At 37.2% G+C, this 24954-nt stretch overlaps 1 protein-coding gene across 2 annotated transcripts in view; it reads left to right on the forward strand.

Moving 5' to 3' along the window:
- Positions 1-24954, forward strand: part of SHQ1 (SHQ1, H/ACA ribonucleoprotein assembly factor) — a 107044-nt gene that overhangs the window by 23235 nt on the left and 58855 nt on the right. For both annotated transcript variants that reach the window (XM_003894183.5, XM_021934231.2), the window contains 4 exons: positions 4835-4962; positions 11678-11832; positions 13614-13667; positions 15948-16071. In XM_003894183.5, the coding sequence (XP_003894232.1) occupies positions 4835-4962; positions 11678-11832; positions 13614-13667; positions 15948-16071 (461 nt within the window). The remainder of the gene's footprint in view (positions 1-4834; positions 4963-11677; positions 11833-13613; positions 13668-15947; positions 16072-24954) is intronic.

Raw genomic sequence — 24954 nt, forward strand, 5'->3', positions numbered from 1 at the left:
ACATCTGTGAGATAAGAAAAGGGACAAAAATGATCTTATATCATTTGTGGTACCATTTTAAATTGCGATAATTTTTCATTACTCTAAATTTGTGAAAGAAGATGGTATATTGATTAAACTCTTGGATTTATTGAGTGGATATTAAGACAATAAATAGTAATTGGAAGACTGGGAGCAGGATCACATGCTTCTGAGGTGGCTCTCAATTCAAAACACAGAACTTGAGAAAAAGCATTAGAATACAATTTTATGTATCCATTCTTTCATTTGTGTATTTATTTGTTCAACAAATATTTGTCTGAATGAACTACATACTAAGCAGTGTCACAGATACCAAGGACACCGTGGAGTATACGGCAAGATCTCAATCTCTGTGTTGTCCATGGGACTTCCATTGTAGTGGAGGAAGTAGACACTATTTTTATTTTGATTAAGTGCTATGAAGAAGAAGCAGATTGAAGGGTTAGAGAGAGACTCGGTATCCCACTGACTCCTCTGTTTCAACATGTCCAAAATTGAACTCATCGTTTTACCTCTAAAGTCTTTGTAAATTTTCTAACTTGGTTGATGCCCCATTTTTCACTCTAGTCACCCAGATTAGAAAGCGGGGATTCATCTTTGCTTTCTCTCTTATCCCACACATTCAATCAGTTCTGAAGTTGTACCATTCATCTCTGTAGTATTTTTTCTTTTCCATTTCATCAATTTCTGGCCCTCATCTGTGTCTGGTTTAGTGCAGCACTCACTAACTGCCTAACTGGCATCTCTGCTGCTAGTCTGGGCTACTTCAGATCCATCAACCATGAACCATTAGTATGATGTCTTACATGCTGAAAATGAAAATCTGCTGAACCCTGTCCTTGATGCTCTTCTGCTTAAAGTACCTAACTCCTTTGTGTGTCATTGCAAGTTCTCTGTGATCTGGACCCTGCCTACTTCTGTAGCTTCACTTTTGCCACTCTCTGCTCACGTTTTACACCTCAACAATGATGAATGTTTGCATTTCCCCACCTGTACCACACTGCTTTTGTCTCTTTTTTTTTGAGACGGAGTCTTGCTCTGTTGCCTAGGTTGTAGTGCAGTGGTGCGATCTCAGCTCACCATGGCCTCTGCCTCCCAGGTTCAAGTGATTCTCCCGCCTCAGCCTCCTGAGTAGCTGAGCTTACAGGCCTGCACCACCATGCCTGGCTAACTTTTGTGTTTTTAATAGAGATAGGGTTTCACCATGTTGGCCAGGCTGGTCTCAAACTCCTGACCTCACGTGATTCACCCACCTTGGCCTCCCAAAGTGTTGCGATTACAGACATGAGCCACCACGCCCAGCCCACACTGCTTCTCCTATGTTTCCTTTTATCATGGTATCCCTTTGCCATTTATTTCCCCTGACCCCACATTGCCTGAATAGTGGTTCTTATCTCTTCAGACTAGGCTCATTGTTTCTCCCATGCACTCGCCCTGTTAGACTGGCTTAGGAAGCCCACCTCAGTGCTCCCCTGTTACAGTTTATCTTGTTTTTACCACATTGTTTTATAATGTTCTGTATTTGTGTACCTGGTTCTCATTAAATTGTGGAGTCTTTAAGGGCAGGAAGTGAATTTTACAGATCTTCATCTTCCTGACAACGCACGTAGAGGGCATTCAGTGAATGCTTGTTCAATTTGTGACCTTAAAAATCTTGAAAAAAAATTGAGATCTCAAATGAAAAAACAGACAAAACTTGGAAGTAATTTATTATGAAAAGTAAAATATTAGTCACCGTCAGTGCTTGTTCATGAAACTCTTAATTCATGGACAGTGTCAAGCATAGACCAGCACAGTTTGGATTGCTAGGACTGTGTTAGTGAAATTTTACTCAAAATAATCAAACATTTTGGAGGTGTTTTTGGTGGGGAGGGGGATGGAGGTGGTAGAAATACCATGTTTCCAAGCCAGTTTTCTTTTTCCCTTCATCGTGGTCCCTTGGGGAGGAAAACAGCGTCTTTTCAGATGGGCTCCTCTACTCTTGCCTTTGGTGTCCTCCGCGCTGTGGTGTCCAAGGCCCTTTTCTCTCACTGTGCCAGTTCTTCCTGGGCAATTTTATCCTCCTCTTGATTTAACTGCTTATGACTCCCATATCTCTCTCTTGAGCATCAGACTTGTATGTCCACCTACCTATTGGATGGGATGTTTGTAAATCCTAAGAAAAGGCATGTCAGACTCTACCTATCCCAAGCAGGGGTCTTTATTTCTCACTCATATCTGTTAGCTTCCCTCCTATGTCCCTGTCTCAACGAAGGACACTGTTGTCCACTGAGTTATGGAGGCCAGAATTCTCTGTGTCATTTTTCACTCCTTGAGCTCCTCGTTCCCTGCATCCTGAGGGTTCTGCCATCTACATGTAGGTCAGATTCATCCACTTTGCTGTGTGTCTACTGCCACTATGTTATTCTAGGCCACCATTATGTCTGCTTCTCCAGACTTTCTCCCTTTAAATCATTTTCCAGGCTGCAATAAGAGTGATGTTTCTAAACCATGCCAGTGTCATTCCCCTATGTGCAAAGCTTTTAAGTGTTTAGTTGGTAGGGATAATCTTTGAGATTTCTTAGATATGGCTTACAAGGTGGTTGCCACTATATTATTTTCAGCTTCTTTCGACTTTTTTTTTCCCTTAAATGTGCCTTCTTGTTTTCTAGCCTTTGCCAACCAGTTTTTCATCACAGAATACTCTCTCCTACCCCTCTTCCTCTGGTTAACTGTTCATTTTCATTCCACCGTTGGTTTAGATATTATATCTTCCAGGGTCCTTGCCTGTCATTCTAATTTATTTTGCCCTAGAATCTTACACTGCTGTTATGTCATAGCATTTTGCTATATTGTAATTGTTTGACTCTCCCATGGGATTATAAGTTGTGTGAGGGCCAGGACTGTCTGTGTCTTGTCAGCAGTGGAACCTAGTGCCTAACATGGAGCATGGAACGTGGCACAATGTCAATACTTTCTGTTGAATGAATGACTTATTTAGCATGTTAGTCATTGATTATTGTTTATCCATTTGAAATTCATTTCCTGGAAAAAAGCTCACGTTCTGATTTGTGGATGAGTTTATAGTAGAACCTCAATTCAAAAGAGTTCCTTCACTTTAAGGAGAAAGAGATAGCTAAGAAGAAAATAGGCTTAGCAGGATTAGTTTATGAAGCAGCTATTTTGTCTTACTCTCACATGTCTGTGCACCTGTCAGAAATCGTTACAATTCCTATTTCAAGATATTAGCTGTTCAATTTTGTCTAATATGTACTTCATTTCCTCCTATATAAAAATGGAATATTTATTTGGTTAAGAGCTTGGAATCTGGAGTAAGAGTTAAGTAGGTCTACATCCTAGCTATGCTTTTTACTTGTTCTCTGAACTTGGCCAAGCTACAAAACTTTTCTGAGCCTCAGTTTCTACCTTTGTAAAATGATGGTATTAATAGTACCCCATGCTCATAGTGATGATGTGAAGATTCAAGGAAATAATGGATGCAAAGCTTTTAGTGCAGTGCCTGGAACATACAAAGAACTCCGTAAGTTGTCTGTGATCTTTCTAATTTTTAAACGATTTCAGCATCTCAGTTGAAAGGGAACTTCAAGTGTCTAAGGTTGTAAAACTATCAGTTAGAAAATTCAGTGTATCAAAGCAACCAATTCCTTGAGTTTCTGGTTAACTAAAATATAAATAAAATTTTCACCATTGAGTTATACTTTGTTAATGCTTTTCCCAAGAATACCAGTTTCCAACTTTGAATGCAAGATAGAGTCATTTCTAAATAAGTGTCCTCTAAGAGTGAGAGGTATATTTTGAATGTGGATGTTATTTTTCTAGTTGAAACAGGAATGTAGAGTACAGGAAAATTAACTTTCTGTTCTCTACAAATGTTGCTTTTATCTTCTTCAGTAATTTAAGGAACTGTTAAAATTCATATCTTAATAAAATAGATTGTATCTTGGTAGAAAATATGAGTGCACATGCCAAAAATGGGGTGTGTGTGTGTGTGTGTGTGTGTGTGTGTGTGTGTGTAGCCCCTTTTAGCGTCTTTGCGGAGATGCAGTATCCTGAATTTCCTACTCATCTGCTTGTTTTTCTTTGCTGGTTGAGTTCAAAAATTTTTTCCTTTATTGAAATTTTACTGAAGTCTGTGGTACTTGCAGACCTAGCACAAGTGCTAGATTTCATTCCAGTGTGTCTTCAGATTTGCTTCATTTCACATCATTGAATATGGGATGGGACTTCAGGGTAGGACCAGTCTTCTACGTACCTTCTATTTAAAGAGATCAGAGGTTGGACACAGTGGGTCAAGCCTGTAATCCCAGCACACTTTGGGAGGCTGTGGTGGGAGGATCACTTGAGGCTGAGAGTTTAAGACCTGTCTGGGCAAGGAAGCAAGACCCCGTTTCTATAAAAAAATTAGAAATTAGCCAGTCTCAGTAGCACGTGCCTATAGTCATAGCTGCTTGAGAGGCTGCGACAGGAGGATTGCTTGACCCCAGGAGTTTGAGGCTGCAGTGAGCTGCGATCATGCTACTGTACTCTAGCCTGAATGACAGAGTGAGACCCATCTCTTTTTAAAAAAGTTAACAACAACAACAAAAAAGATCAGAAATCTTATATATCCCTTTAATCAGATACTTACTTTTGTTTTATGATAAGTAACTTATGTTTGTGGTTGGTAACTACAAAGAAAGTAAATAGAGTGTTCAGTCTTTCCTTGAAATGTACTTTGAATTAAAAATCTGTATTTCTGGTACAAGTATGAGTTAAGATAAAATGTTAAAAAGTAAAAGCCAGTATAATAAGTTCTTTCAATGTTTTTTCCTAGAGCTGACTTTTTTGAAGACGAGGCGATTGAACAGATTTTGAAATATAATCCTTGGTGGACTGACAAATATTCAAAAATGAAGGCCTTTTTGGAAAAGAGTCAGGAGGAAGAAAATCATGCTGCATTAGGTAAGGAACTCAAATTCGGCTAATTTGTTTCATTTTAAAATCTTATGGTATATGTACCACATTTACTGCCTTCCATATTATTAAGCATATAGATGTAATTGCCTTATAATGTTAAAATATGAGTTTGAATTGCTAGTTTTGGAAATGACGTCTTTGCCTCTGACTGGAACATGCCACTAAGTAATTAGGCTTATTTGTGTTGGAAAATTCTTTTGAAGTATGTTTTCCTTTAGAATCATTGGAGTTCTTTTACAATTAATTATTTTTTAAAACCTAAATTTAGGGATATGATCACACAGGACATTTGTAGTTTCTCAATAACCTGCTTAAGAGGTATGAACATTCTTCTTTGGTAAGGACATTTGAGTATTCGTAATGGGGGGAAAAGACCCAGGTGGGAAAAGACCTAGATGGACATGTTATTACCACCTTGTCTAAGTACAGCGTTGATATATTAAGACTATACATTAGAAATATAACATTTGCAGACAGATCAAGGAAAGAACACGCATGTTTTCTGTCACACTGATTTGGCTTTTATTTACATATTAAAAATAAAATTTCAGTGTTTAAATGGAAAGAATACACACATATGTACATTCTGAAGAATACTGAATGGAATATAGACTTTTTCCACCTCAAGTTCCTCTTCCCAGAAGTAATCACTATTAGTAATTTTGGGGATATTTTAGAAATATATATTCCCACATCTAAATAGTTGCTTTTAGAAATGTCTACACATAGACTCACGTATACCCGGTTCGTACCTTGTTGTTTTCAATTTGTAGTGTGTTGCACATCTTCCATATCAGTATGTACAGATCTACTTGAAGCTTTTCATGATTACCTAGTATCCCATTGGATTTTTTTTCATGATTGATGGATATTTGGGCTGTTTACAACTGGTGGACATTTGGGTGATTTCCTGCTTTCTGCAGTTGCAAATAATATATATAGTGACTTTCTTTGACCACTCATTCTGAAGTAGCTGCAGGGTCTCTAATGCATCACAGTTTTTTATTTTCTGCATATCAGTGCAATAACCTGTTATCTGCTATTTTTTCAGTGTCTAGTATAATGCCTGTTATACAAAGGTACTCAATAAATATCTATAAATATTGTAATAAATATTTTTATGGTTAAGTTTTATTAAAGTTTAGGTGATTTCTAGCAGATCAAAACATTGCTACTATAATATTTTAGAAAAAAGAGGATTAGCTTTAGTGCATCACAGAAGCTCATTATAGTGACTCTTGTTATGGATTTATTGTCGTTTTCAACAAATCCTGACTTTTATATTTGAGTTTAAGCAGCTTTCAGACTTCTCACGTTCTATATGTATATATAGGCACATTTTCAGGTTTAGGATTGCTAACACAATTTAGATAGTTAACTGTATATGCTAGATAGATCTGGTCATAAAGTTTGAGCAAACTTAAATCATCTAGTATATCAATTGGTCTGAGTCAGTTTCCCTAATTTTTGCACAGTATTTTAATGAGTGGTGTGGGAGAAAATTGATGGTTGCGTAGTTGAGTTTTCTGTCCACCAGGGTGAGCTAGTGGCCCTAAAAATCAAGAGAAGGCATTCCCTTTGATTTAAATTCTAACTTGCTCTACTTTGATAAATTGTAGCTTATTCTCAGTCCAGTTTTCTGTGTCAGCAATGCTTTGAGTTAGTCTTCTCTGTGTAATTTTAGCAGGAGATCAAGCCACTCAGTCCTTTTAACCACCTGCCCTCCTGACCCTTCATCTGACCCATGGCTGATAGCCAGGCTGGTGCCTCAGGAACAGTCACAGTCTGCAAAGCCATTATGATGATTCATTCTAAAAACCACCTTTAAAAATAGCAAGGACATGTGATCCAAGGTAGAAGAACTTGAGCTTTGTGTTGAACAGAGTGTCTCTTCCAATAATACCAAATATAAGATATAAACTCAGTGTAGGCTTGGGGTTGGACTTCTTGTTCCACCACATACTTGCGATATGATCTTGCACCTTTGGATTGCTGTGGAAATCCTGTACCTACCTCAGAGTTGTCCTGAGATTGAATGAAACGTTATATTTAAAATCCTGTAAATGTTAGAAATTATTATTATAGAGTAAAATCAGTCACAGGAGAGCCAGGAGTTGGTTAGTTTCTCTGTGAAATTACAATTTTTATACATTTTTTAGAAAGCTTTAAGGGAAAATTCCTTGTTAACAAAATTTCTCTCCCATTTAAAAAATTCTGGTTCAAATATTTGAGGCACTCAGAATTGGAGGAATAAATTGAAGTGTGTTGAGCCAGGATAAAATATGGGGGAAAAGAAATAAACCAAGAAATAAACCTCACAGTGTTCTGCTTAGCTGCGGTGCCTGCTGCTGTACCTTTTCCCCTCTTCCTCTTTGTTCTTTGCCTCTCTGGCCTTCTTCCTCCTTGTGTCATAGCTGTGGGCTGTTGTCTGTTTAACACCTCCTCATCAGGTGTTGCCAGGCAGATATAACAGTGCAGGTGAGGGGTGTACCTTTGATTTGTTCTGTATCATAAAATATTAACCTAGATTGCTTTGAATTCCAGATAAGCCTTAGGTGGTGAACTTTGCTCCCTCTCTTTCTCCCTCGGTTGTAATTCTTGTCATTTTCATCACAGCCCTGAGTTACAACAGGGAGACTTTTCTCCAGCTTTGTAGTGATCCGGATTTTCCTCCCCAAAGGCTTGTAAATGGAAGTGTTAAACGCTATGCTTCCCCTGAGCTCTGGTTTCATGAGGATGAACTTACCGCATTTCCCATGTTGTCTTTCAGTGGTTAATCTGAAGCTCCAGAGTCTTGGCACGTTATTGCATGTTATGACACCACATAACATTTATAGTCAATGAACTTCCTAGCAGGGACATCCTGTTTGGCACCAGTGAGCCCTTCAGTGTTTGTAGAGATAACTGTCAGTGTCAACTTTGAAAGTTGTAGCACTGCAGGGCTACCCATTTAGGCTGAAGGTTTGAATGCAGCACAATTTTTTCTGGTTCCCTTGATCTGGTTCCAATGAATGTACAATGTAATAGACAGATGTGCATTACTCTGAGAGCATCGAGATCCTTTGTGATTTAATTGTTGACCTAGATAAGAGGGATGTTTGGGAGGGGGATTTAGAGAGGAAGGGAGGATTTAAAAATAACAAAATTAGAAAATATTTGGGAGAGAAAAGTGACTACCTTGCAGACATCTTTCCATTTTGATGAGAGTCCCTTTGCAGCCTTCAGACATATTGGTGGTGTTTTGATGTTGGGAGGTGGTCCTCGGCCATTTGCTTCAATGCTCGAGTACCAGTTTCCTCCTCAAATGTACTGAGTTCAACTGACTTTTATTTCACTGGAGATTGTTTTTAAAAGTATAATTAACCAAAACATTGTGAACTATATGGCAAAGCTGCTTTGTAGTGTAGCTAAGTCATATAAATGCTTGACAAATGTTACTCATGGTGGCAATCATCCAAGCATTGTTGGCACTGCATCTGTAGTTATTTCCAGTACTGCTGCTAGGTTAGACTTGATTGTGTGCAAACTTCCCCCAAGTTCCCCTTTGGGTGATATGATTTATAGCTCTAATAAAAAAGGCCTTAGGGAGCTCAGACTTTTGGTTTCTCTAGTGATTTCCTGGTTTGTTGTTATTGTTATTTATCATCTCTAATTTCTTTGCTTGAATTTCAGAATTTAAATGCATTTGTGTATTATTAATGAAGTAGGCCACAATGGAACTTATAAATGCTCAGTAAAAGGTGGAAGTGTTTTAGGGAAAGTCTAACAGCTCCTAGTATCCAAGAATTCAGAAGAATAATTCAAGTAGGTTTTTCTTCTGTGCACAGTTACTGAAAATGACTAATGTAGAAACACTTCCATGTGCGTAATGTAACATCAGAACCTACATTGCCTAGATCAACTTTTACAAATGATTAAGCATCGATAGGTATGATTACTTAAAAATGAAGGCATAAATATGTGGAGAGTTGACATGTTGCTAAATAGTTTCTGGGCAAGCTTACTTTGTGATTGAGAATTATGTGGGAGCAGGGATCTTTATTAGTCAACTAGGATATAAAGATATTTCTCTAGTCAGATATCATGAACACCTGGCATTTTCCCATTAGCTAAATTAATGAACATCTCGAAAACCATACCTAAGGGAATACTGTCTCAAACCCTCTTGCTAAATACCAGGAGTCTTAAAATATTTTGTCAGGTATGCTTTCTTCCTGCAGTGAGTATGTTCCTTCATGCCATTTCCTTAAATCAAATTGCTTAAAGTGAACTGAGAGCTTTTATTTAAATTAAGGAATCTTCAGATGTGTCCTCCAATGAGGCAATCAGCACTCAGTTTATCTGTCTTATTGATTAAATCTAGTAAATTTTAAATTAAACACAGTTGACCTTGAGCAAAACATGTTTGAAATGCATAGGTCTGCTTTTATGGGGATTTTCTTTTGCCTCTGCCACCCCTGAGATAGCAAAACCAAGCCTTCCTCTTCCTCGTTTTCCTCAGTCTACTCAATGTGAAGACCAGGATGAGGACCTTGATTTATGATGCTATACCTCCACTTAATGGATAATTTAATCTTAAAGAGACTTCATGTACAATTCAAGGATTGGGGAAACCTTAACTAAAGCTATAAATCCAGAATATTGTCTTAAAAAAAAAAAGATGGACATATTTGACTACATGAAAAATAAATGCTTCAATGGCAAAAGGTACCATAAACAAAGTCAGTAGAGATATGGTAGCTTTGGAAAGATGATTAGGGTTTATATCTATAATATACAGGATTCTTAATTTGACAAGACAAGCCATCCAATGGAAGAAAAAACTGGACAAAACACATACGAATGGGTTACTCATAAGAGTGCAAATCCAGATTGCTTACAAACCAAGAAACTAGTGCTTAAAGTTGAGCATTTGGAGAAATACTAAGTGAAATAACAATGATAAGTCACCGTTTTAGTTCTCTTTTGCTGTATAACAAATTATCACAAGCTTCACACAGTGTACGTTCATGATCTCAGTTTCCGTGAGTCAGAAGTTGGGCCTGGCTTACCTGGGTCCACTGTGTAAGGTCTTGCAAGGCTGTAGCCAAAAATACCCATCTTATTTTTTTAAAAAACAAATGTTGGAGGCTGTGTTTCCTGGAGCTCAAGGTCTTCTTCCAGTCTCACATGATTGTTGGCAGAATTTAGTTCCTCGCAGATACAGAACTGAGGCCCCTACTTTGTTGCTGGCTGTCAGCTGGGGGCCACTCTTCGATCTTAGAGGCCCCTACAGGTCCCTGCCATATAGCCTTCTCACAGGCTCTCTCACTTCACCGTGTGACATTTCTTCAAAACTAGCAGGTGAGTCCCTGGCTTTGGTCTGCTAATAATGGAATGTAATCATGGAAATGACTGTCCCATTGCCTGGCCGTATTCTGTTGGATAGAAGCAAGTCACAAGCTCCATCCCCACATAGTGATATGACTCATTGGAGGTCATCTTGGAATTCTGCCTGCTATACTCAATTTATTAACCTGGAAATGATTGTAAAAAAGCTGTTACATTTCTTGCCAGGGGAAAGTGGGAGGTATGTGTAGGAAGAGGAACTTCTATTCATGACTGTGAGAAAGGAGAGTTATTGTAGCCTTTAAGTAAAGTATCCTTCTAAAACAGATACTTTTTTAACCCAGTCAATCCAGTCTCGAGAGTCTACTTTATGGAAATAAAGCCTCTAATATCCAAGGACAGAGGATAAGGATATTTATTGCAGCATTTTTAGCAGTGGCAGAAAGCTAGAAGCAACGTGAGTGCCCATCAGTAGGGGGAGTGGTTGGATAGAGCATGGTACGTTTTGGAATATTATACTCCTTTACAAAAATTAGTTACACACCAGTTGACTTTTAGGGATTTGCCAGAGGTATTGTTGAGTGAGAAGGGCTAGATGGAGAAAAATGACCTAGTTATTTGGGTCAAGGGAGGGCGTAGGAAGTACAAACTCCCTAGTATGTATGCTTGTGTGTCTGTATATGATTACATGTCTGTAGAGAAAACTATGGAATGATATATACTAGATTTTTAGTGGGTGAGAGGCTGTTGACGAATATTCAGGTGGAGAGAGGGTGCTAAGCAAAAGAAGAAAAGGAAAAAGGAACCATGTTGTAAAGAAACAGTCTCATCCCACAAGTCTAATGTATGTGATGTGGTCATATGTAAAACTTGATTTATATGGTAGACAGTATGAGATTTTAATGGATTAATTTGAATTGAAATTTAGTTTAGTTTAAATGTAACAATTTTAATTGATTAATATCTGGGAATATTCCTATTTCTTGGTATAGGACTTTCAAATGGATAATGAATAGTTTCAGTGTACTTTAGCGCTTTCTGTTGTCAAAATGTGTTATCTTAATTTTAAAGTCACTAACTGGCATTCAGACACCTTAAGTACAGAACAGTGTAGCAAAAAAGGGAGGGCTGGGAATTAAGGAATAGGTATTATTTCGAAAAATCTTTATTCAGCCCTATTAGGATTTGAGCAGACTCACAGCTCTTACTAAAACTGTGACGTCTACTTAAGTTATTTATATATCCAGAGTTAAGTAGAAATAACTTTTATTTCAGTTTCTATAATCAAAGTTCTAATTTTGACATATCTTCCACATTGGGGGATTTACAAAAATGAATGAAACATCTAATTTTTAAATGGGTTTTCTTCTAGTGTCTTTTTCTGAAGAAGAGAAATATCAGCTACGAAAATTTGTCAATAAATCTTATCTGCTGGACAAGAAAGCCTGTCGTCAAGTGTACTACAGTTTGATTGATATCCTTCTGGCATATTGCTATGAAACCCGTGTCACTGAAGGAGAGAAGAATGTAAGTGCTTGTATGTGTGTGTGTTGCCATAGATGACTGTGCTGAGTAAACTGCATTAAAGCATCAGTCTTTCTTGTCTAGAGTAGAACTGGTGGTGATTAGGTATTCAGGGGATGCCCCCGGCAGGGTTGCGTGTGTGGGGTGGTGGTGGTGGGTACCCACATGCAATCATACATTGCTTAGTCGGTCTTTTCCAGTTTTCTCTTGGGACTAGTCTCTGCAAAATAGCAGAGTAGGGAAGTTTAAGGGAGTAAAGCTGAGAGTAGAGAGGAAGGCTACTCTGAGCCCTCATCTCTTTTAGGCCAGAGAAGTGCTCTGTCACATGACACTTCACATTGGCCAGGGGGTAAACTACCATACCCATTTATATTCTTTCTCTCAGCCAGAAGTCAGCAGATGCAAAATATGGCATTTTACAAAATAAAGAAATCTTAGTATTTACCTGCAAGTGTCCCTCAATTCATAGAGTGTGTGGATTTCTGAAAAATTATATGTAAATCAGATTTTTTAAAACCGGAATTATATCTTTTTTTGCTATTTAAAGGGATCATGTTATAAAAGTAAATCTTTTTGTAAATTATTTCTTAATCTTTTAAAAAATAATATAGACTTTATTGTATTTCTTCTTAAACCATATTTGATATTGTAAACTTCCTTTTCACCTATACCATTGATTGTATATTTAAAAAGGCTGGAAACCAAAAAACAGCCTTTCTAGTTAGTGTGGCGCTGCAGCTGTTTATAATTGTCCTCGCTCTAAAGGTTATTTTTGATCTGAGCATAACTTTCCTTTTTTGAATTACACAAATAATTCATATTGTAAAGGAAAATATACAAACGAAGGAAATAATTAAGATTTCCTGTAATTTTAGTCATCAGAAATAACCGTTGTTACGTGGCGATGTATCTATTTCCAGTCTTCTTTCAGTCCTTGGGTCCTAACGTATATACTATTTAACCTGCTTTTTTCACTCAACATTATAGCACTAGGATGGTATTAGAGTTAGAATTTTCTGTGTACCAATTTTTTTGTTGTCATGATTCTGAAAATTTCTAGGGTGACTCTTGACGTTTGTGTCTGACTCCAAGATGACTATTAATTGAGTGTGCTAAGGCTACTTAATATATCTGAAAATACTTTTGGTTTTCACTCATCTTTTAAAGATACTGTAAATGGAGAAAATGTTTTCTTTGACAAAAAATGCTTCATATTGAATCTTGAAAAGATGAGTGTTTAGGTATACTTGAAAAAATTTACCATTTTTTATTCTTGTATTTGTGTATTTAAAATCATCAAGTCTTACAACTTGAGACCTCCTCTAGAATGTGCTTATTCTCACCAGCATTCTCTGAAAGATCAATTTTTCTAGCAGCTTCTTAAGTGCCACAGGTAATACTTCAACATTATCTTTGATTCCTTTGATAGATTATTTATGGATTGTTTGGGAGGCATGTAACTTAGTTGAAAAAGGACAAAAATTGAGCAGGGATTACTTTGCTTTAACTTTTAGTTTCAAAACCCCTGGTTATTTGCTCTTGTGTTCTGGTACTTTTATCAGTAGAAAAGTTTTATTTTCAAAAATCCCAAGTAAAGTAAACAGAAACTTCCCACTGATAGTCTCTGCATCAGCAAAATAATTATTTTTCTATAGTTGTGAACACTTCTTAGTTCTCATATATCAGTGATCCTCAGACACTGGTTGAAAAAATGGATTTCTTTGGTTTGTTTAAATGACTTTACCTTTAATGTGATGGTACTCTTTTCTCCAAAACAAATACAGGTTGAATCTGCATGGAATATCAGGAAACTGAGTCCAACACTATGCTGGTTTGAGGTATGATTTCCAGTTGCAGTTGTTTAGAGTTTGTTGTTCAGGAAGTTATTTTTGTTGTTTTTACATCATTTGGGGTAATTCAAGCAATTCCTTGAATTTTTAAAAATAGAAGCTCTATTGTACAAGTTTGTTTTCCATCTTTTTAATAAAATTCTGATAATGAAACCAGGTAGAGTATTTTGGAAGTTGGGGGAGGGAAACACACTTCGGAGAGAGGATGGAGACATGGTTTGTTGGGAAAGAATGTGGGGTAGAGTGAGAGGTGTGTTGTAAGCTGGCATGTATTTACTGGAGCTTGAAACTCAAAGATGGAAGCAAACCTAGGTGATAAGTGACCATCAGGGTCTATGCCAAGAATAAACACACACACACACACACGAAAAATAATGTTTTTATATGTTTTATATATATATATATATATATGTATATGTATATGTAAGAAAAACTTCACCTGTTCTCAGTAAGTCTGTGAGGTAAGTGTTGCAGGTTTTACAGGTGAGGAAACTTAGATCATATAGCTTAAATCACTTATCTTAAGTCCTGCAATTCAAATGTAGTCTGGTTACATTTGATAACTCTTTTAGTATGGTAGTAATTGTTTCTGTGTTCTGAAAGATGGTTGTGCAGGTCTCACCAAAAATACCAAAGGATAGTGTCTTTAAATTTATAAGTTTTTAACAAACTTGTACATCAAAACAGTAATTAAAAGCAGAAACTTTAAAAAAGTATCAAGATTATATCATCAATGAAAACAGCCAGTATTTTTTAAGTTGCAAAATCCAGGTTGGTTCATTGACGTCACTTTGTTAAAATAATAGGTAAGATGTAAACAGGAACTGAAACACTTACTTCATTATAGAATCTTACTACTCCAAAAATGATTCAAGGACAAACAACCTGACCAGCGGCTTCAGCTGGGAGCTCATTAGAAAGACAGCATTTCAGTCCCACCTCACACCCACCGAATCAGAACCAGAATTTGTAGCAAGATCTCTGGGGAGTTTGTATGCCTACTGAAGATGAAAAGTGCTCCCCTCTAGGCTTCATTGGAGTTCCTCATGTTGCCATGATCAGCATATAATAGAGGAATCGGTTTCTGTGTTAGCATTTATTAATATGTTGGAAGTAGTTGGTGACTGGATAATTTTGTGGTGTAGTTATTAAAAATCTACATGAAAATTCACCTATTTATGGTTTTTAAGTTCATAATTCTCTTTATGTCAAATACTCAGTGTTAATCAGATTTCTCATAGTTTTAAGGATTAATGTACATGTAAATTATCTTTCTCCCTTGGTTTTAAGTTTTACATATGGTTTACATTTTTTATACTTTGTTTATCAAAAAACAATTTTGTGGAAATTTTCTGTTGTCTAGTGTTTTTAGTAAGTTTTGAATTGCTAATGTTATCAGTTTGATACCATTCAAGATAGAACACCTTTTTTTCCCTAGAAATCAGTTTGATAAGCAAGAGCAAATTACTCAAGTAAATGTCTTGTATTACCCATGTCCAGTGCAAAAAAAAAAAAAAAAAAAAAAAAAAAAGAGGAGAGGAAGTTGAACATACTTTACTAAAAAGTTCTACTTTTTTTTTTTTTTTTGTGATGGAGTCTCGCTGTATTGTCCAGGCTGGAGTGCAGTAGCGCAATCTTGACTCACTGCAGCCTCTGCCTTCCAGGTTTGAGCAATTCTCTGCTTCAGCCTCCTGAGTAGCTGGGATTACAGGTGCCTGTCACCGCACCTGGCTAATTTTTGTATTTTTAGTAGAGACGGGATTTCGCCCTGTTGGCCAGGCAGGTTTTGAACTCCTGACCTCAGGTGATCCGCCTGCTTTGGCGTCCCAAAGTGCTTTACAGGCATGAGCCACTGTGCCCGGTGAGTTCTACATTTTTGATGTCTGCCATCTTGAATAGCCCTAGATGACAAAAACATGAAATGTAAATTATTTTAAAATATCCTTTATGTGCATCTGTATTTTGTTAATGCCATGTGTTTTAGATTCTTATTTGTAAGAATCTAAAATACTTAGGACTTTAAAAAGCTTTCTTGTGACATTTGTGATGTATTGATAGTGTGAGAAATTAGAAAAACTAAGATTCTATGTTTTATTTTAAGGTATACGAAAATAATCTTATTTCATGGTTTTATGTTTCTCTTCTACTTGGCATCACAATGATCCGAACTTACAGCTTTTAAATGAGAAAAGCTTCCTATTTCATTGTGTGCTTTTGTTTGTGTGACATTTTATGGAAATGACTGCTTATTAAAATGCCACTTCACAGACTTGGACTAATGTTCATGAAATCATGGTGTCTTTTGGAAGAAGGGTGCTGTGTTACCCACTCTATCGCCATTTCAAGCTGGTGATGAAGGCCTGCAGCGACACTATAAAGATATTGCAACTAGGTAAGATATTATTGCGCTTGCAAATTTGGGAGGGAAAAAGTTGTAAGTTTTTAATCTGTGAAGATACAATTATTTTTGGTTTTTTTCTGTATATAAATAAGTAATGAAAAATGAATCCAACCTCTTTTAAAGTATAAAATTCCTGTGTATAACATATATGTAGATAAGTAATTGCACAGAGGCGTAATAAAAACTCTTTTCCGAGAGGAGTAAGGAAGGTAAACAAATAAGGCACACACAGTATTGCAAACCATTTTACATTATAATAGCTTGCATGGTTCAGTATTTCTTGACTGCCTGTAATCTTCTAGGCTCTATGGTGGGGCTGAGGGTCTAATAATAAAGAAGGTAGAAAAGTTCCCTGCTCTGTTGAAGTTTACAGTTTTGTCAGACAGATGATGAGTAAGTAAGCAGTTCCAAAGAGAGAGTGAAAAGTACTCTGCTGGGAGAAGTCCAGGGATCATTTAGGAGGGGACAAGTAACTTAGATTTGGCATCTCAAGAAAGATTTTCCAACAAAAAGTACAGCTACTCTGAGCACTTTTGACTTGCTAAATTCAACCCGAAAAGACAAACACTTGCTAGCTTTAAGGATGTGGGAAATTCTGAGTTCTGAAACAAATTCCAAAGTGCCCATAATATTATCATTAGAATAAGTATATAATTTCCAGGGTAATGACTTTGAAGGGGGCACCATCCATTTGTGTGTATTAGTTCTGGCACATTTATTTAAAACTCACTCTTAGTACTTTATGGTCATTTCTTATATTCTCCCCCTGGGGAGACTCATCATTCCTTTGCCCTTAGATAAAAGTGTTTCTGGGAACTTGGTTTTCAGACTTGAGAATAAGAAGGGGAAAGAAAGGAAGTTCTTCCCTCTACCTCCAGGTGACTTCACTGACCTAAAGAAGAGAATCACATCTCAAATGTTTTCTCCTACCTCGAGGTGTACTTTGCCTTCTGTGTAACCTGTGGTCTTCTTGCCCTGGTGGCGGGGATGGGGGAGGAAAATCACGTTTGAAGTAGATTATTTTAAAGTAGACAATAATTGTAAAAATGAATCATGGTTAGATGAAAGATGCCTTTTTATTCATCCAGTTGGTTTAGACTAGCCGTATTTTATTTTGAAGGATTGTTGATTATAGGATAAAAGAGCTATCATTGAGAAATCTATTTTCTTTAACTTAGCAGTGGGAAACAAACTGCTTTGTTTTTTCACGTGTTATTTCTTCTTGCCTTCCATCCAAGATGTTTTTTGAATTGCTAAAAGTACCTTGGAAAATCAATCTACTATAAATGACTGTGTGAGCCTCAGTTACACGTCACCATTCATTTCTTTTTTAAGGCCTGCTAGATTATCTGGGCATTATTCATGGACTTAACCAGTGAGAATGCAGTTTGCGGTTATCCTGTTATATCATGGCTTCCAGATGGAGAATTGGCAGAACCTCCACATGCCCGTTTGCACACACACTCACGCACTCACACACTCACTCTCCCTCTCTCACTCTCACTCACATATACAAACTACTGCTTGTTACTTTTTATTCTGGGAAGTAATCTAGTTCTTTTGACTTTTATTGGAAAAGTAATCAGTTCTGTGATTGCATAACCAAAAATAAATTCGATTGCCTTGACTTACACAGGAATCAATTACCCAAACCGTTTTAGTAAGCCAGGACTGAAAATGAGACTCAACTTTTATTCATTATCACTACGACAAGAAGTAGTTTTATCAACTGTGTTATGATAGCAACATAAAACTTGAAGTAACACACTGGAGGCCACTGCTAAAAATGAACCTGAACCCTCTATGTATCATGTACAGTGTGTTCTGTGACTAATTTGGGTTGTGGCTAGTTAGTTAGTGCTAAAACTGAGGGCTGGGTTGTCTAGAATTTGTGCCAGAAGCTGTGGAGATGACATGCTCTGGATGAGAATTGTCACCTGTCTTTGTACAGGTGGATGGCACAGGGATGCCATTCTTGCCGCTGAAGAGGCTCATGTGTTTGAACACCCCATAATTTAAATAAAGGTAGCTCTGGTTTGGCATTTACTGTTTTCCAAGAATGAATTCACGCCTACTTATAATTCAAAATGCAGTCACAGTGTTCACACTTTTTATTATAAAGGTCAGTATAGTGTTCCATAGTTGAAAGTAATGAATAACCCTGGCTCCAAAGAAGGATTGATCTTAAATAGAATGAGCTTTCAAAACCAATGTAGGAGTGCTTCAGAAACTACAGAATATGTCATTATAACTGATTGACTAAGATCTGAGTTTTCAAAGAGCCAGGAATTGGCTTCATGTGACTTAACAAGTAGCCTTTACAAGGATTCTTTACTAGGCCTTTGGCTCTTTTCAGGTTTGCATTTCTTTTCATTCCATCCCCTCCTTCAGAAGACTGTATGTTTATCTCTGGAGATTGCTATTTTGTTTAATCCAAACTCCTTACGGGCAGGAAATCCTGCTTTGCCCCTTAAGTACTGTTTTAGTGCTTAACAAAGGACCTTGCTCTCTTTGGATCTTGGGGCACATGACTCCTTTTTTTCCTCTGTCTCTGTCTCTTCAACTTTTATTGCCTCTTTGTTCCTTTCTTTTTGGACGAATGGATAAAATTTTTCATGGAAGCATCACTTAGCTGCTGTTAGTCAATTAAAAATAAAAGAGAAAAAGCAGATTTTCTAATGTATCTTCAGAAGAGTTATTCTTTTTTTTTCTTTTTTCCCTTGAGACATAGTCTTGCTCTGTTGCCCAAGGCTGGAGGGCAGTGGCGGATCTTGACTCACTGCAACCTCCACCTCCTAGGTTCAAGAAATTCTCATGCCTCAGCCTCCCAAGTAGCTGGGATTACAGACATGCACCACCATGCCTGGCTAGTATTTGTATGTTTAGTAGAGGCGGGCTTTTGCCATGTTGACCAGGCTGGTCTGGAACTCCTGGCCTCAAGTGATCTGCCTGCCTTGGCTTCCCACAGTGCTAGGATTACAGGTGTGAGCCACTGCACCTGGCCCACTCAGAAGAGTTACTCATTTTAGAAGTGACAAGTCGTAGTTTAATACTTGATCATACATTATTTATGTAATTTAGTGAGTGCATTGTCTACATCTTATTAATGTATAGAAGGTATTCCTTACTTTACTTCCATTAGAAGGGTAGGATGGGATGGGGTGGAAGAGAAACACCAACTTAATTTTTGCTTCCAGTTCTCCCTTTGAACTCATTCTGTGGGTTCTTTTTTTTTTCCTTCTTCTTGGATGGAATATATATCTTATATATATCATATCGTATATTTGTCTCCTATAATATATATCCTATAACTTTTTCTTTCACTTTAGATTTTTAAAAAGTTCTTTTACTACTTCTAGTCACAAGAGGAGTCTAATTTCAGCACTTAAAATGTCCACTTTGAACTTCATTACAAAAGGAAATCTTCCCTTCCCCAGCTGGGACCTGCCTGAGGGTGGGTGACCAGCAGCAGGGAGGAGGACCCCTTTCACTTTGACAGGACATACTGCTTTCCTCCACTCGGCCACCACATGCTGCTCTGTCCTGCTTCTTAATGGAAGCCAGACACCAATCTTTGTACTCTACAGTTGATGTCTACAGTTAAAATTTCCAGGGTAAGCAAGTTGTACTCTCTTAGGGCCTATTAAAACCCCGTTTCTCTTGGTTTGAGGTAACAGAAAAGCACCTCCTTCCCGCACCCATGGAGTGTGGTAAGAAACTGCACAGCACTCTACCACCTTTATCCATGGAGATTTTTTCTGGACCTCTTTACTCTTAAGCTCCTGAAGGTGAATATTTGGCGAATGAATTACAAATCATTTTTAGTTTCTGTCTCTACAAGTTCAGCATAAAGAGGTTAGTATCTCTTTAAAATATAGGGATACTTGATACCAGTTATTTTCTTTGTGAGCCTCGTTAGAAAAGAGTCAGAAAGAGTTCTGTCCTGATGAGTTGATAATACGTACAGGTGGATGGCACAGGGATGCCATTATTGCCACTGAAGAGGCTCATTTGTTTGGACACCCCATAATTTAAATAGAAGTAGCTCTGGTTTGGCTAGTTTGTTAATAATAACCATAGCTGCGTGTGTTAGCTACTTTCTGTGTGCCAGCACTAAGTTCAGTTCTTTAGATGCCGTATCTCATTTTGCTCACGTTGCAATCCTGTGAAGCAAGCATTACTATCCCCATTTTGCAAATAGAAGACAGGCTCAAAGAAGTGAAGTCAATGGCCCAGGGTCTTACAGCTAGTAGGTGGGAGAGCCTAGATTTGACTCCAGATCTGTGTAACTTAGAGTCTGTGTGCTTATATATATTGAACTAGTTATAAATGAAATTATATGAAGCCTGGAATTTGCTTCAAAATAGTCCAGAGTGGGTTGTGGGAAAGTGGGTGGGGTGTAGCTGAAACAAGGTTGGCTACAAGTTGATGGCTGTCTGGGTGATGAGTATGTGGGATTCATGATACTGTGTTCCCTATTTTTGTACATGTTGTGATTTTCCCTTAGACAAAGTCTTTTTTTTCTTAAGTCTGGACTCTTCACCACCATACTACTCTTCACCACCATACTAATAAAAACATATACAGTTGTTCTTTCTATTTGCTGTTTTGTTTTTAAGGTTAATAGGAACCTACTTTTTAATAACATGTGAAGTCTGATGAATAGTAGCTACCGAACAGGTAGTAACCCAAGAAACAGCCTTCAGGAGTCTAGTTGTTGTCACCAATTAAAACCTTGTATTACTTCAGATAATTAATAGCCCTTACGTATCAGTTATTAATTGGGCTTAATAAACACATTTTCAGAGATTACTGCTTTACTAACCTCTTCTGTAGATAAAATAACACAATCAGTGAGAAAGAAAAGAAGAGCTATGGCACCAAGCCCAGGGCTTATGACTGATCAGTTTTTTAAAAGAAAAATGGATGTTTAAAACGTTGAGGTTTGGCAAGTGTATTGGATGAGCTCCGAGTTTGGAGGAGACCTTAGAGGTGAATTTCTTTTTAATGTTTACATTTTATTTATTCCAGAGTCAGTATAGCAAATGACTTTTTAAAAAATTGAATTGTAGAGGAGATATTGCAAACTCGAAAACTAAAAGATGAAATCACTGCGATTTTCCAGTGTTGACAGTTATCTATATTTAATTTCTGTAAGTTCCCAGTTCTGGACATTTTAAAGAATTGTTAGGCCTTTTAATTTTTACTCTTTAAATACGTCGTATGAAACTATTTTGAGATTTATTCAACAAGTATTTGTTGAGAACTTGCCGTGTGAGGCTGCTGAGCTGGATTCTGAAGATATAATAGTTCTAATGGGGGCACAGGGCACAGAATTACACAACTACCAGGGTTTTTGAAAAATTGCATTTGTATTAAGTAGCTCAAAAGAGAAATATGGAAAGTGAAAATATAAGCCAGGGAAACTGACCTACATTTAAGTCATTGAAGACATATAACTTCCTATTGTGGGAGCCTCTGCTTTATTTGACCTTTAATTCTCAGCTTCTACTAGTTTCCTAGCGCCCTCAAGTACTTGTTAATTGCTTGATGAGTTCATCTATTCATTGATTTGTTCGACACATATTTTGAATGTATACCTACTCAGGAGCCAGTCCATGCAAAGCACCCTGTAAATATAAAGAGCAATAGAAAAATAAATAAATGTGTGGGCTTTTTTGGGGGAGCCTGTTCACTAGCCACGGAGCTAAGATGTCCCTCAATAACATAAAATATATAGTCAACTGTGGTAAGTGCCTTACAAGAAAGGTGGATTAAGTAGTTGAAAAAAGAGAGAGATGACACATTTCGCTAGGGGTCAGGGAAATTTTCATAGAGGCTGTGAGATTTGAATTGGGACTTGAAGGATGGAGGGAATGTTGTAAACATTGTGAGTAAACCGTGTGAGGAGGTTCATGGGGTAGTATAGTTTCTGCTATGAAAATGTGTTTGTTGGAATGAGATGATGGAAAATCGATATGCTATCTGATGCTGAGATTTGCTCTATAGCCTCTAAAACTAGTTGATAGTTTCTTTCCTATCTGAGTTAACTGGTCACTGGAATTTACATCTCTACTTTTCAAATATTATTGCTTAATTCCCTGCTCCTTACCCGGGAGATGGTAATTCCTTGTGTTTTCTTCCTCCTATTCTAAATTGTTCTTGAACTTTTTTTTTCTGACTTAATTCCCCATACCAATTAATGTTTCTAAGAATAGAACAATCACGGTGCTCTCAGAAACTTCAGCATGGAATGAAAGTCAGCTACTGAAGTAGCATTTGTACCTGTTTTTGTTGACCATTTTACATACCAACTAATCCAAGAAAGGAGAGAACTTCAGAGGACAGCAGGAGTTAACTCCTGGAAATCATGAACTGCTGCTGAATGTTTGAAAGGGAGAACTCTGGATTCTCCTTCTGTGAGGCAAAGTGAATTCCTTTTACTCTTGTTTCTTCCTTGGAGTACAAGTCTATGTTCCCAGCCTCCTAAATTAGTACATTCTTCCCATTCATATGTATTATTTAACCTCAGAGCATTTGCAGGTTTATACTTATAACCCATTATAGAAGGGTATTGTGTATAAATGTAAACATTAAAAGAAAGAATATCAAATTCTAGTCATCTCCATAGAATCCCTTTCCCCCTAATACTTCTAAATAATGTTAATCACTAAAAATGTTTAGATTGCTCTCATGGTAATTTTTGGGTTACATTTGTATAAAACATTCCTGGTTCTCTTAAAATACACAGTAGAGGGAAGCATTTCCCATATGGCTTACAAATAATAAATTGCCTTTTAATTGCAACAAATGATGAATAGCTTGTGGTTATTTGGCTTCAAAAATATCACTTAAAATATTTTAAAATGTTAGTATTCTTTGAAAATTGGAGTTATATAGAAATGCTTACTGATGGGTGATGGCTTCAAGTCGGCTGACCTCTTAAATATTACATACAATTTAAATCTACACTATATTTTCTGTATTACTTATTTTTGTTAATTTCAGCAGCTTCTGAGCTGAGCAGTGTAGAAAATCCCTAGAACTTAGTTACATGGTTTGAATGTATGGCTTAAAAAAAACTTCTATAATTAGTGCCTCTTTAAATAAATGTAAAGTCAGTTTTGAGATTATTTTTATGGATCTGATTTTTTATGGACGTAACTTTCTGTAAGAAAATAGCAGCAGAAAATTGTATGTATTTTTTGGGGGAACAAAGAGAAAACCTTCTATTTGACCCTAATGAATCAAGGTCCTATTGTGTATTAATACTGAGGCCTTGATGAACTGAATTGAATAATAGTTTATGTTTTACCTGGAATACATGTAAGAATTACAATTATGTACCACATAACGACTTTCAGTCGGTGATGGACCACATGTACAATAGTGGTCCCATAACATTGTAATACTGTGATTACTGTATCTTTATTTTCTTATTAAATTTTTTTGTTTGTTTTTCTTTGAATCAGAAAAGAGCTGGAATATACTGTATCTTTTCTATGCTTGGATATGTTTAGATACAAAAATACTTAGCACCGTGTTACAATTGCTTACAGCATTCGGGACAGTCATATGCTATACTGGTTTGCAGCCTAGGAGCAATAGGCTATACTATAGCCTAGGTGTGTAGTGGAGACTACCATCTAGGTTTGTGTAAGTACATTCTGTGATGTTCACATGGCAGAATCACCTAATGACACGTTTCTCAGAACATATCCAAATCATTAAGCAACATCTGATTATATATATATTTAGGTAATTTAGAGTTTCATTTCATTTCTTTTATTTTTTAGAGACAAGGTCTCACTCTGTCACCCAGGCTGGAGTACAGTATGGCATAATCATGGCTCACTGCAACTTCAAACTCCCGGGCTCAAGCTGTCCTCCTGCCTCAGCCTCCCAAAGTGCTGGTTTACAGGTGTGAGCCACCATATCCCAACTTAAAGTTTAAAGTAAGAAGTTAGCGTTGGAAAACAACAAGTGGCAGACATTTATTTATTCAACAGACATGAATCAAATCTATTCTCCATGCAAGGGAGTATAACAGAATTGGTGAGGAGTTACAAGATATTTATGACTTGGTCTTAGCTCTTAAGGAGTTTGTTGTGTAATAGGAATGATAGGTCAAAAGATAGGGTACAAAATGTAAGTATTTATGACGAGAACACATGGACACGGGCAGCAACACCCATTGGGGCTTTCGGAGGGTGGGAGGGGGTGGGTAGGAGAAGGGAGAGGATCAGGAAGAATAGCTAGTGGATACTCGGCTTAATACCTGGGTAATGGGATGATGTGTGCAGTAAACCACCATGGCACATATACCTCAGAACTTAAACGTTCAAAACAAGAACAAAATGTAAGTCTTTATAAGATACAAAGGAGAGACTCCCTTTTAAAAAGACCTTAACGGACAGGTATGGTGGCTCATGCCTGTAAACTCAGCACTTTGGGAGGTAGAAGGGGGAAGATCTCTTGAGGCCAGGAGTTTGAGACCAGCCTGGGCAACATAATGAGACCTTGTTTCTAGAAAAAAAATTTTTTTTTTAAATTAGCAGGGCATGGTTGTGTGTGCCTGTAGTCCTAACTACTTGGGATCCCGAGGCAGGAGGATTGCTTGAGCCCAGCAGTTCGAGGTTAGAGAGAGCTATGATCACACCACTGCACTGTAGCCTGGGTGACAGAGTAAGACCTTGTCTCTAACAAAAAAAAAAAAAAGAAATTACCTTAATGGCCATCCACAGGCCAAATCCATCTTCTATTGCCCTTGAGCTAACAATGCTTTTTACATTTTTAAATCGTTGAAAAAAATAAAAATAATATTTTGTGACTTGGGAAAATTATTTTAAATTCTCATTTTAGTGTCCATAAATA

The sequence above is a fragment of the Papio anubis genome, chromosome 2 (genome assembly GCF_008728515.1).
Source record: "Papio anubis isolate 15944 chromosome 2, Panubis1.0, whole genome shotgun sequence".
NCBI lineage: Eukaryota > Metazoa > Chordata > Mammalia > Primates > Cercopithecidae > Papio > Papio anubis.